Source organism: Argiope bruennichi, chromosome 8 (genome assembly GCF_947563725.1).
Source record: "Argiope bruennichi chromosome 8, qqArgBrue1.1, whole genome shotgun sequence".
Classification (NCBI taxonomy): domain Eukaryota; kingdom Metazoa; phylum Arthropoda; class Arachnida; order Araneae; family Araneidae; genus Argiope; species Argiope bruennichi.
Window position 1 is genome coordinate 115,428,168 of NC_079158.1, and position 13,860 is coordinate 115,442,027.

The window sequence follows — 13,860 nt, forward strand, 5'->3', positions numbered from 1 at the left end:
TGAGTCAGGCTTTTGATTTTACTGATATTTATTTCTAAACGCTTTTTAAGATTTTATTACTCCTATTTTAGCACTGTCAAAAATTATGTATACATTTTTACCCATACCTGAAAATATTAAAAAAAATTTACAGAATCATATATGGATTTTAAATTTTGATCGCTTACGCCACATAACTTTGTAGGTAAATTTCCCTCCAACTATTTTAATTGATATTTCTTTTGTCCAAATTTGCTTTTCTGCAAATTGCTGAAGTTTTAAAGATTTTTTCAATTGAATTTTCTTTTTAAGAAAACTTTACTGAGGAAATGAATGATCTATGATCAGCATTGAGAAATATATCAGTTTCACAGATAATTAATTTTGTAAATTATTTATAAATCAAAGTACTGCAAACACGCCAATTCATGGGAATAATTGTATAACAATCCTAACTGCGCACACCAATAGCTATTTTGTGCTAACTGCTTTACGCTGTGTGCAAGGTTGATGTTCGAACTCGCTACGTTAGGGTTCATAGCCGAGTAACGAAGCCATTAGACAAAAGTATACACTCCTCTCCGGAAGTTGTTATCTGGCTTATGATGTCACCACCACAATACTTCCCCACCAGTGAGTCGGTGGAGTTTATCGCGCCAGTTATGGCGAGAGACGAATGTGATTATCGCGCCAAGCGTGTGTGAGTGGTTGCTGCCTGTAGATGGAGCCACGACAGCTGAACGAAGGATGTGGTTGTTCAGAATCAGGACACCAATGTGCACGGTTGAGGTTCGAACTCGCTACGTGAGAGTTGATAGCCGAGTAACAAATCCACTAGACAAAAGTGTACACTCCTCTCCGGAAGTTGTTATCTGGCTTATGATGTTACCACCACAGCTGCATTGTGGCATCATATCCTTTGTCCCAAATTATAGTGTATAAATCTTTGCTGCAAATTGTGCCCTGATTCCAAAATTAAACTAGAGAGGGACATTTGACGAATATCATGCGACTATGAGTTGTTTCTAGTCTGATTGCATCATAGTAGTTAAGAAAAAAAAATATTTTTTTTACAGGCATTTGAATTTTATGACTGTGTTTGTTTGAAGAGTAAAAATTTTATTATTTGTTACTATATTTAATTTTAAAAAAGTTAAATTTTAAGAGTGTGTGATTATATAGGGTAATAAAGTGGACAGGATTTAGAGTAGGTTGAATGACTTCCTCGACAATTGATACACTTAGGAGAGGACGAGGAACATGTTTTGCTATCATGGCCAATTTCAGAACAATGGGTGCATGACTGTTTACCACGACAACTATGAATGGTGAGGTCAAATTTTTGACATTTGTAGCAACGTAACGGGTTTGGAATTAATGGTCGAACTGAACAGTTGTAATATGCAATTTTAACAGATTTAGGAGGACAGGCTAATTAAATTTTAATTTAAGGTGCATTGTTGGGAGAAGTTTCCCAGCTCGTTTAATTTTAATTCTTTCCACTGAACAAACATTTTGAGAATTCAAAGATTCTAAAATAGAAGATTCTGTAACATTTTTCAAGTCCCTTTGTGACACAATACCACGAGAAACGTTGAGCGAGTTATGTGGACAGACTGAAACTTCATGATTTCCGATGTTTTTTAATTGCATAATTTTATTAGCCTGCTCAGCAGATGAAACCTCAATAAGTAGGTCACCAGAAAAACGTTATTTAATATTTTTTGGTTCACCAACGATTCTAACAAATGTTTTGCGTATCAAGATTGAAGACATAGTTTTCAGAGTATCAGATAGAGATCTGACAATAAAAAAACGAGAATAATCGAAACTTTGACGCTGAAAGTAAGGACCAATGCAAAGAGAACAAAAATTCGGGTTCCGACGGCACCACCCACTACCGAATCCGACAAGGGAAGGCAGTTGCCGGCTCTGGGCATTCCCAGCTTCTACACCCACTTTGGTGCTAGTGAGGACCTATACTCTCAGGGCCACTTCCGGGAACGTTGACCACCCTTAACGCCAAGCCCCGGAAGTTGACCACTTTTGCTTGATTTCCTTGATCATACCAGCCATGTGACCAGGATACCAGCCGATTGGTACATCAGGGACCTAAATGCTTCACCCATCTGAAGGGTCGCCACGCACGGCCAACACATGGGGTTTTTGGTTGTCCATGAGAAGCAGGAAGCAAACAGAGAGGCGACGGCTTCTCATGTAGAACTCCTTCGCTTGCCGTCGAGGGATGGAAGGATCAAGTGGATAGCAGAAGGCGTAGGGCAGAATAGGCATAAAGGGAGTATAGATCCCTAGGAACCTCGGGATTGGGACACCCGTACTCACCTAAAGTAGGCGAGCCTCTAAGGGGTGAAAAGTTAAGAAAAAAAATCATTTGAAAAACATATTGTAAGTAATTTAACCTCCAAATTTCCTTTCTTCACAGACTTCAAAGTTCTAGGGCTAGTCTCAAGTTACTGAAATTAAACATATTTGTTTAGGTAGAATGTATGAGCTCGCTCGCATCCCGCAGTCTCTATGGGGCCTACGCCTTTCTGGCAGGCTTCTACCCTGCTCCACCGGACAAAAGAGTGGATGAAGATCAGCCTTATCAGCCCATCCCTTGCTCATACCTGCCACTGGAAACAGACATGGTGAGAAAATATCTCTATTTTACTTTCAAAAGCATTTCAATTCTGAGTTCAAAAGGAAGAGAGGGAAACTTGGACAGGTTTTGATCTGCCTAAATACAAGTACTGGATCAAATGAAACGAAAATTTAGTATTAAGCTGGCCATTGATGAATACAAATTGTCTGACAAATCCCACCATTTCTTTTTAGTCCCTTCGCCTCCTGCCGCTTTCTTCGATTTTCCGGGTAAACATTTTGCTACAATATAATATATAGTTCTCTTCATTTTGCATTCTGGTGGGAGCCACACCATCAGGCTTTATACCATTAACTACTCCAGCAATTCATTCTAGAAATGAACTCATTGCTGCTATTCTAAATAGCATTCACAGAAAAGAAATTAGGTTGATTGAATAACGATTCTTGCGCTCGCCACCATGCCATTTTTGACCGGTTTCCATTTTGACAATAATTCTGGTGAAGGATGGTAGAATTTCCATCACGTGGAACTTCAAATGGATATTTCATAGTATATTATAAAAACCCGGGTATTCATTTTGGAAATCTTTCTTTTGACAATTAGGTTCAATATTTTATTTAGATGTACAATATTGGTTTCAAAGCCAATAAAAAATTTCATTCATCTAGTTGACTTCATTTCTGAACTATCATGCTCACGTACACACTAACAGACAGCAAATAAACAAATAGCCTATCCTTTAACGATTTTGTCCTTAATACAGAATACGTTTCAGGCAATGTTCCATTTTAATGATATTCCGCAGCTTCAGTCTGCATTAATCACGCCTTTTGATAGAAAAGGATGTTACAAGTTGTCATTCATTTTAGATCCCAATACTTCCGTTACGCATATATAGTGTGTAATGGATTGTTATGAGCGAGGACCTGGGACCTTGTGGTTCGCAGCCGAGTAACAAGACCACAAGACAAAAGTAATTACCCATGTAGAGTAGCTGTTATCTGACTTATAAGCTTTCACTATGAGTTCCAGTATAAAGCTGATTTGTTTAATTATGCTTCATCTTAAAATTTGTTGGATCTCTTGGAAATAATTATGAATCAAATTTCGCTGTTTTTTAAATACCGTTTTTCAGTGTAAAACCAATGGATATACTTTCTGACTTATTTTTATAGCAATGCAATTTAAAATTTAAATGCCAAATGTGCCTAAATATTTTACAGTTTACATTAATCTGATATCGCGTATTAATTATTTAATGAATTTCTAATTCTTATAATTTTAATTAGTCTTGAAAGGTTCAGAAGAAACCGTGCAATCCATAGAAGAATGTTACTTATTTTCAACTGAAATTTATATTTTAAGTTCAATGAGGTTTTTCTCTTTTATATCTTTGTTTACGTGTGTAGTAGAAAACAATGAGGTGGAAATTATCCTACCAATTCATATAATCCTGTTTACAATGGGCCTGTTTATTGAAAGTATTTAATGAAAACTAACAATCCTTTTACAAATATAAGCAATACTTGAAAATGAAACAAATGAAAGGACAAACAAACAAACAAAAAAAAACACACCAAGAATGACCCCCCCCCTGAAACTTTTTTGAATACTTCCTAATAATGACAATATTTCTATTCTTTCTTGTATGAGAATTGAGAGCCTTTGTCAAAGCCATAAACGCCACGAGTGCTCAGATTTTATTTTCAAAGCTCAGCGCTTTGTGCATCATATCATTCTGAAGAAAACCCATAATTCATTTTGAATCTCTCTCTCTTTCGTTAAATTGAAACCAAAATTCTGTTTTAATAAAGAAGGAATATTAAATTTGATTTTTCTAAATCCTCGCATTTTTGAGTTGTCACGTTTATCAGCCATTACTTGCAATTAATTGCAATGATGTAAATCCTGAAAAGTATACGAGCAATGTCTGTCAAAGTTTCCATCAAAATAAAAAATACACGAATGCACATGCAAATTCTACAAAGATGTGTTATCTACAAACGGATGAATTTGTTTGAAAATTTGATAGCTTAAAAACTACGCACCAAATCTTATCCATCTACCTCCTTCGTTTTGTAATTATTGCTTTCCTTTGTATTCCAACACAGAAACTTGAATTTCATTCAAATTGGATAGAAATCTACAAATTTAACCTTAAAAGAATATACTACATTTATCTCAAATTTTTATTTCTGAAACAAATCAGTTTTGAGTTTCTGTATTCAAAGACGAACATAATTCCAGAAATGTGCTTTTCGGACTCGTTGAGGTTTAAATTGCTGAAATGATAATATCTCGTTACTATACTTGGTATACGAGAAAGTTAAACAGACTGCTTATAAAAAATGATTATTGTGAACTGAGATATATTTCCCTTTAATTTTGTTGGCAGTATTTGCAATCTCTTCCTAACTGTGCAGCATCCGAAATGGACAAGACCACGATGCTTCTCACCAAAGAGGCGAAACAGTTTATGTCTGGATACGAGGTAAGTACCGACACTTTCTATAGAAACCACTATTCAGATTCAATTCAAATAGCATGTAGTATTACCCCCTCCCCCTTCTTTTACTTTTACGTTTTCGAATATCTTTTTTTTGCAACACTTTTTATTGGGTCCTTTAAAAATCCTATGATCCTACTGCATTGAGGTCTTAGAAATTTTTTTCCTTCATAAACGTAATCCTGAATTTGGCGTTCAGGAAATTTTATGCCTCCTGTCGTTTACGCCATGTCAAGCAGCAGCGATATATCGATGAAAAATAACGTCACAATCAGACAGAAATATTTTTGAGTGAACCATCTGTAGAAAGGGCCGAAAATTATTTTGCTAATTTTTATTAATTGCTAATATAAATTGAAGACATAAGAGATGCGAGCATAAAACTATCTTAGATTATAACATATTTCGGTAGAAAACTGGGATTAATGCTTTATATCTGAAATAAATGTTTATTAACATTTTTAATGCGTATTCCGTTTTCTTTCAAGCTTCGATGGATCACACAATAAAGACAAGATCAGAGAACAAAATTAATTTATCACGAAAAATTACGTATTATTATGGTTATTTTTCGACATAATCACTGTGAAGATTCAGGCATTTATTATATTGTTGGGTTAATTTCTTACTCCCTCTTGTTGAGAGTTGTCACCAGTGCCGTGAGATGTGTTTTAATGTTCCTTTGAAACTATTTATCAACTTAGAAATTCTTTGTATTTTCTTCTAAATAAAGAATTCGGAGAAGGAATGTCTAAACATTATCTTTCCAAAGCTGTAATTTTGAAATACTGGTCATCTAGCTCGTTTTATGGGATTATGGCATCCGATGTTTATCCAGTTGAACAATCTGTTGTGATTTCGTGCCCTTTCATGCAGAATGTGGTTTAAAACGAAAGGATTTTCATCTCTTTTTTATTGAACTGAAGAGTTGGTGGAGAGACAAAAATAATAATTCTAGAATTTGAAAAGAATATTTAAGCTCATCTCAAATCACTGCCGCCAAAGTTGTTCGAAGAGGGAATCGGACTATTATAGGAAACCTGATTTATAGATATAATAAATGCCTCAATCTTCAAGGCAGTTATTATGGACATATAATATACTAGCCGCCTTTGGCAACCAGCCGATTCACTAATCTTAATACTTGATAAAATTTTCTATTAAACATATTATCATGTCTTTCTATCATGTCATGTATTAAATATATCCATGTCTTTTAACAGCTTCTTCATCAAAATATTTTAAGCATCAAATTTTGATGGTCATATTATTCATTTATATTATTATAAATCCCTAAGCCATAATGTACTATGTATCTCTCTAATTTTCTGTCAGCTTCCATAAAATTTCTGTTTTAAAATAAAGCGGAAGTGATTAAACTCCAATTAATATTAAAAAAAAAACATTTTTTTTTCTTTACTGAAACCAAGCATTTTTTAAAATATGAGTACTGAAAACAGAGTCATTCAGCATTTAAGTTTTATGTGCACTACAGAATAATTTTCATAATTTATGTAAAATCTTAACAAAAATTTCTCAGATTCATCATAAAATTCATTTTTTTTTTTTACTTTCAAAACAATTTAAATTACTTGAATAACAATATTTTATTTTGTTTCGGTCTATAAATATACTTCAAAATATTATAAAATAAATTAATTATAAAATAATTCATAATTATAATAAATAATTATAATTAAAATAATTACTAAAATTATAAAATAATTTTAAAAGTCTAAATTTTATACAGTCTTTTGATCCTAAGTAATTATATTCTGCGAAATATTCTTGTCACTTCAAATTTTAAATAAAGGAATTAATGTTTCAATCCTCTATTATCAAATCTGATCGATTTTTAAAGTTTTGAATAGAATAATTTAGAACACTATATTTTCATAATCTTAGGCCAATCAGACTTGAGAAACCTTGGACATTAGGGTGAAACGAAAAAATAAATTTTTGATTTTTAATTTGTAATAGCGCAGAAAAGTTGCCTTTTAGTATAAATAAGATAAATAAAAATTATAAAAATATTAGAGTATATCTTGAGGTGGTGCAAAGTTAAAGTTTCATAAAAACACACTTTTTGCAACTTTTTAAGAATTTTTGTGGGCCTCGATTATGAAATAAAAAGCTTTCATTAGGCATTGTCATATGAATAAAAGTTTAAAAACAGTTTTACTATTGCACTGAGTCGTCGCCGGAGCTGTTGTTATTGAGGTAAGGTGGAGATTTGTCTGCGTCCGGTAACAAGGACAAAGATGGTTACAAATCAGTAGCTTTACCTAATTTAGTTGAGTTGGCGTCTCCCTTCCTTCTATTGTATAACTGATTTGTTAGTTTGCGCTTGTGTGCTTTGCTGTGAGTAAAAATGGCTCAGTTTAAGTTAGTGAAGACTAGACAATTATCAAAGTGTTCTATTTTTGGGAAATTTAGTGTTTTGCTTGAAGTTGAACACACTATTAACGAATCTAGTGCTACTGTTATATTAGACATAACTTCAAATTGCTTCAGAGAAGGATCCTTCTGTAAGCGAAATGTGTGATACTTTAGTTCCCATAATAGAACAAATATGGTCAAGAACTTCCATTCCCGTTCCTTCTAGCAAAAGAATTTCACAAATTATAAAAGTTTATCATGCTAAATACAGGAATTTATTAAGGTATAAAAGCAGAAAATGTTGTTAAGTTTGATTTCAACCTCACAGAATTAGAGAAGCTGGACGTTTATTTGCTATTGCTGACTTGTATTAAAAAGAAGTGCCAGTTATGGAATAAAAGATTCTTAACGATCAATGCTCTAACAGGAAAATGGTTATAGGTAATATTGATATTGCTATAACAAGCGCTTTGAGGAAGAAAGACTAAAAAACTACAGAGAATAGTTAAGTTTAAAAGAGAACGGGCAGAAAATAATAGTGCAACAGAAACGATTACTGGCTGCAATGACAACGAAGAAGCGATAAAACTAAATTATTTGTGCGGTTTAATATTTAGTTAAAACTTTATACAAAAGGCATCTGAAGCTGAACCAAATAGTATAGGAGACTCGATTATCGACTTCCCTGGCTTCTTTGTCACATACAAGAAGTGGAAAGAGCTGTGAGACTGGTGGCCGAATCGGCTCAAAATCTGTGGTTTAATCACCAGAGAAGGATATAAAAGAGTAAAAATTGACTCACGTTTGAATATGTCAAAAATTAATTTTAAAAAACTGTTTAATGTGATAGTGAAGTAGAAGCAAACATTTTGCAGCAGTAACATTTGTAATCATTAAGGATACTGAATTAAAAAACACAATATTGGACATAAAAATATATTTTTTTATTAGTATACTTTGTAATTAATAATTTTTTCCAATTATAATGCTTATATATGTATTTAAAATCATCTTTTGTTACATTATATGAACAAAAAATTCATAAAAATATTTTATCAAAGTTTATAATTTATCAAAGTTTTTTTACAAACTTTAAGCTCTTTTAGGTACCTCGAAATATTGTTGTATTACAAGCAGAATTTTTAAAAAAATACTTTTTGAACCTAAAAGCTAATTTCTTACCACTATTGTCAAACTAAAATCTAAGAAAAATTTTTAAGGCTCTTTTTAAAAAATTTCCATTTTTTTGATTTTTTTTACAAATTTGAAGCTCTTTGTGGCACCTCGAGATAATGTAATATTGCAACCAAATTTTTAAATATTGTTTTTGAACCTAAAAGGCAACTTTTCCGCACTATTACCAAACTAATATCTAAAAAATATTTTTAAGGCCATCTTCGTTCCACCCTACTGGGTACTGATTGGCATATCATTTTTGAGACGGCCGATAAAGTGGTCTAAAATCGGTTTAAAATTTTTATTAAATAATATTCAAATTTTCATATATCAGTAAGTTTTAGTGACTGATATCGTTGATTGAATTTCAACTCTTTTTACTTAGAATATTACTGTCGCAAGAACATTTTTTAAGTGTGATTTACAAAATAGAGGATCTAGATAAAAGCTAAACATTTGTAATTGATTAAAGAATTTATTGATTCAAATTACATAAAATAAAACTATTTACTTCCTTTTGATCATGTTAACACATGTATTTCTATTATTAAAGGTTTACAAATTAGCTATTGGCCCTGAATTGAAGGGATATATATTAAACCATGTCTCCTTAAATAAAGCTGATTTACTGAAATAACAATGCAGATACTGTAAAAGGTCATAAAAAACTTTTTCTTCCATTTTTTAAAAAAATATTATTTTATATTTCTTATTTATTTCATTCCATACAGACATGTGCTAAAAATTACACTTTGTTTGCAAACTGTGGTCATGGTGCCTCGGAGAGCTTGGATTATCTGATCGAAAAGCACCTTGCTATTTTATAATTTTAAAAAAAAATTAACATTTTAATTCAATTTCGAAGAGTGCAGTACTTTTGCAAAAAAATAAAAAATAAATACATAAAAAAATATAGAAAGGTAATTTAAGGTGAATTTTTATCTCACCGAACAAAAGACTCTTGGGCAGAAAGCTTCCTGATAGCTAGTGCGAGGTTGAGGACTGAGAAGTGATTGCCAATATTTAACTTTACAATTTTTTAACCTCAACTTGCTGCACTTCTTTAGCTCCCTTCTCCCCACTATCTTTTATCTTTATGCCCCTTACCTTTACGAAATTAAAAGAAGACAATGTTAAACTTTCTTTTTCTCATATTATGCAAATAAATAAAATCCATCTTCGGTTCCCGGTTCACCCAGAAGAATTTCTTTCGAATATCATAAGATGCTTTTTATTTATTTTTATTTGAGTTATATAAACATTATTATTTTGCAAAATGTACTTGCTCAAATCTTAGATAGGACATTCTGGAAAAAAATTCGGATTCAGCAAATACGTTGAGAGTTGAAAACCTTTGGAGATCGTTGTTATAGTTAATTATTTTCTGCTTTTTTTTTCAGGATCTTTACAGATTTTGGTCTGCATATAGTGGTCTTCCCATAGATAACTACGGAGCTGCTGGCAGTCTCTTCAAAACCCTATTGGCTTTGGTAAATTTTACATTTTGTATTATTTATTTACGTTTTAAAATATTTTGGGTTAGTCGAATGTACCCTGTAAAAAATATCAGGTGTTCTCTCCCATATATTTCCAAATAAGAGCATCACTTGAAGAGTATGTTGAAAAATATATTGCTTAAGTTTAAAGCAGTCAAAGGTTCTCCCACTATCAATAAGAATATTTAACAATATCTAAAGTTTTCTAATATGTATATATCCATTTTTCTCGTATGGTTTGACACCAGTTTCTTCCTTCCTTCCTTTCTTCTTCTTCTTTCTTCTTCTTCTTCTTCTTTTTTTTTTTGTTTCGGTCTTTTTCATTTTTCTGGTCAATAATTGGAAAGAGTAAGTTCTTGTCCATTATTAATATGAGATTATTAACTTAACACTGATAATTTAATTAAAGAAAGAAACATTATTTCATATTTTAAACAAAGTTAACTATTTTATTTCTTATTTTATATAAGTGGTGCCATCTAGTTGTCGATTTCAGAAATTATTGATTGCAAATTGCAAATAAAAAAAATCATAGAACTACGATTTTTTAAATCTTTTATAAACTGATTATTATATTTTTAAGTACTATAATAAAAGCACGGAACAGCATTTGATATTATCTGTAATAATCCTGATATTACAATGTAAGATTGTTAAATGTTAATTACTGGGAACTTTAGGTATTCCGTCTTAAGACTATGACTTTTATATCTATAAATAACTGACCATCAAAAACAAATGAAGGTCAACTTCTTTATCATTACATTGTTTGTTACTAAAAACTAACATTTTGAAATTCATTTAGTTTATCATTTAGAAGATTCACAAATCTGTAGATGATTAAACAAGTCTTTAATGTAACTCGTAAAATATGGATTATACCATAAATACTTTCGATATACTTCATAATGTATGTTTAATAATTGTAAGTAACTTGTTATTGCAGCTGAACTAAAGCTGTGCATGAAGACTTACATCACATATATTTGCTTTCCCAATTTATAAAATCTTAGAAAATTTCTAAAACAACAAAAAGAAAAACCTAACTAGAAGTTTTAAAGACAGATAATATTTCTCGCGAAAATAACAAAGATATTAGCGAAAAAACCTTTAAGTTGTTTTACAATTCCGTTGATTGAAATGGTTGACTACATTTATTTTTCTTTCAGAAAACCGAAAACTTGACCATTCCGGATTGGGCAGTGAGTACCTGGGAGTCTCTGAAGCAAAACAGTGATATCTGCTATCATTTTCACTTTAAAACAAGACTGCTTCACAGATTGAGAGCTGGTAAGATTTCATATAATTTAAAACAGAAATAAACAAAACAACAACAAAAAATGATTTAAAGAATTTTTGAATTCCTGAATTCATTAATGAATTAGAGAATGTAATTCATAATGCTTGTTTACATATAACTGGAATTTAAACAAATATAAAATATATACAAGACGAAATGCAATATAAAGATGGCAAAAGAAGAAAATATGAACTCAATTATACAATTTTAATTTAATGAAGGACAGAATGGTATGAAAATATTTTTGCTTCGTTGGAGGTAGAAAATAAAATGATTAAAAAAAGATTACATTTTTATATAGGTTTTGTAATGTAAAAGTGCCAGTTAAAGGTTCCTCTTACATTAATTTATATTTTATTATTATTCTTACATTTATTTATTTAAAAAGTTCTTCTTAAATTAAGCTTTATATTTATGAATATATATATATATATAAAGTTTCATGCTCCTACCAGCAAAATTTACAAAGATATAATTCTAAAATTTAAACCGTTAATAAAAATTAAAGAAATTTCCAATTACGTATTCTGTATTCATTTTGATTATTCAATAATTGAAAGCATTGACTTTATAAAAAAGCGCCCACATAAGAAAATAAGAATTTAGAGCTCAATGAATTAAGTCTCACTAAGAAAATTCTTTGCTCACAATTGGGTTTGCAAATATAAACTTTAGCTGAATCAGGCCATATTTCAGAGTAAAGGCAAATCTGAAAAAAAAACTAACTACAATAATTAACATTTTAAAAAAATTCTAATTTTAGAATTCTAAGTATTCTTTCCTGATTTTATTATTATTAATGATGACCAATGTCTTATGGAATGTGCTTTATGAATATTTTGAAAGGATTCCGTCAACTTCAAATTGAATCAGAGATGTGTTGATTTGGCCTTCTTTAAATTTTTTTTATAGTTTCAATTGCATTAATATTCATTTTCAGTTTAGGTTATTCTTTTTTGTTTAAAGTTAGTTTGACTTCATCCTTTTTTTCTGATCAGATTTAAACGATTCAGAATTAAAAGAGATTCGTGAATAAATTAATATCTTTTTTGAGGTATACATTATTTTACGAATACTGATTGAATGAATTGGCGGCGCATTTTAAGTATTCTTTTACCTTTATAGGTCCAGTGATTGGCGAGATTGTGGGAAAAATGAAAGATAAAATACAAAATCCGAAATCAAAATTGAAGGCTTACGTATATTCAGGAGTAAGTATTTAACAGCTTGAATATCTACTAGCGATTAACTGCTGTTGATGTTTTAATGTACTGACATTTGAAAGGTAATTGGCATATTGATATAAGGATGAGAAAGAAAATGATCTCATTATAACAGATATCAGTGTTGAATTGTAACAGATATGAGTGTTACAGAATATCTTCAATATTTTCCAATTTAGAAATATTTTTCAAAAGGAAGAAAAGTTTATCAATTTAGTTCACTAATTTTGCTGGTCTCCTGGCATAGGGATAGCGCGTCTTCCACGTGTTCTGGGTGTCCCGGATTCGAGTCCCGGTTCGGGCCTGGCTGTTCTTCTGTGTTCTATCTGTGAGGTGTGCGAATGTGCCCCCTGTAAAAAGGGGTTGTGCAAGCGAATGTGACGCATGAAGTAGCTAAGTCGTTCTCTTGGCCTTAGTTGACGCTACCGAAAATATAAGAGGTGCTCACTTGGCTTACATCGCTGGCAATTAACTGTTAGCGGGCTTGTAAAGTGCCATAAGTCACAACAACAGGTCACTAATTTGAAGTTAAATATATAAAGGGAAGAATAGAAAAAAGATGCCATACCGAGAATACCTGTTCAATCTGTTGAGACCCGTACTTCTTATTCGAGGAGGCTAGGTTGATATGCGTCTTCCATACCCAAGATAACATTTGCCCCAGTTATGCCCTAATTGTTCAGGTCAATTCGCTACATTAAGCTATCGCCATATCCAAATGGCTATTGTTGTGAACTCCAAACATACATTAGTCATACATTGTGCGAAGCGTTACATTTCCTACGTTAATTACGAATCCTGTTTGAAATTTAGAATCTGTGCACTTTTACGACAAGATGCCCCATCTTGATTATTGTATGAACAGTTTGCTAATTTCTTAGATTATTTTGGAAATCAGGCTACTGGACATGCCCTTCCAAAGTGTCTGCAGAAGATTTTAGATCGGGTGGGGGGCACCTAGAAATGAGGATGAGATGCTTCCGGCATGGTGGTTGGATCTCGCCACCCTGGAGGGTGCACAAATAGGTGGGGGGATCTGACTCCTCCCATCAATGATGGGACGTACTTCCTTCGGGCAGGGTTGTACCGTGGCCGGTGATGGCCCTTAGGACTCAACCACAGTTCCTGCAGGTGTTGCTGTTGCGGCGGTCCCGTCATTCAGCCTTATGGTTTAAATCCGTGTGCCTTCGTGG

General features: G+C 32.1%; 1 protein-coding gene across 2 annotated transcripts in view; it reads left to right on the forward strand.

Annotated features, from left to right (window-relative positions):
* LOC129981374 (prostatic acid phosphatase-like) overlaps positions 1-13,860 on the forward strand; it is a 40,269-nt gene that overhangs the window by 23,674 nt on the left and 2,735 nt on the right. For both annotated transcript variants that reach the window (XM_056092200.1, XM_056092201.1), the window contains exons 6-10: positions 2,478-2,630; positions 4,983-5,078; positions 10,049-10,138; positions 11,314-11,434; positions 12,570-12,655. In XM_056092200.1, coding sequence (XP_055948175.1) covers positions 2,478-2,630; positions 4,983-5,078; positions 10,049-10,138; positions 11,314-11,434; positions 12,570-12,655 — 546 coding nt within the window. The remainder of the gene's footprint in view (positions 1-2,477; positions 2,631-4,982; positions 5,079-10,048; positions 10,139-11,313; positions 11,435-12,569; positions 12,656-13,860) is intronic.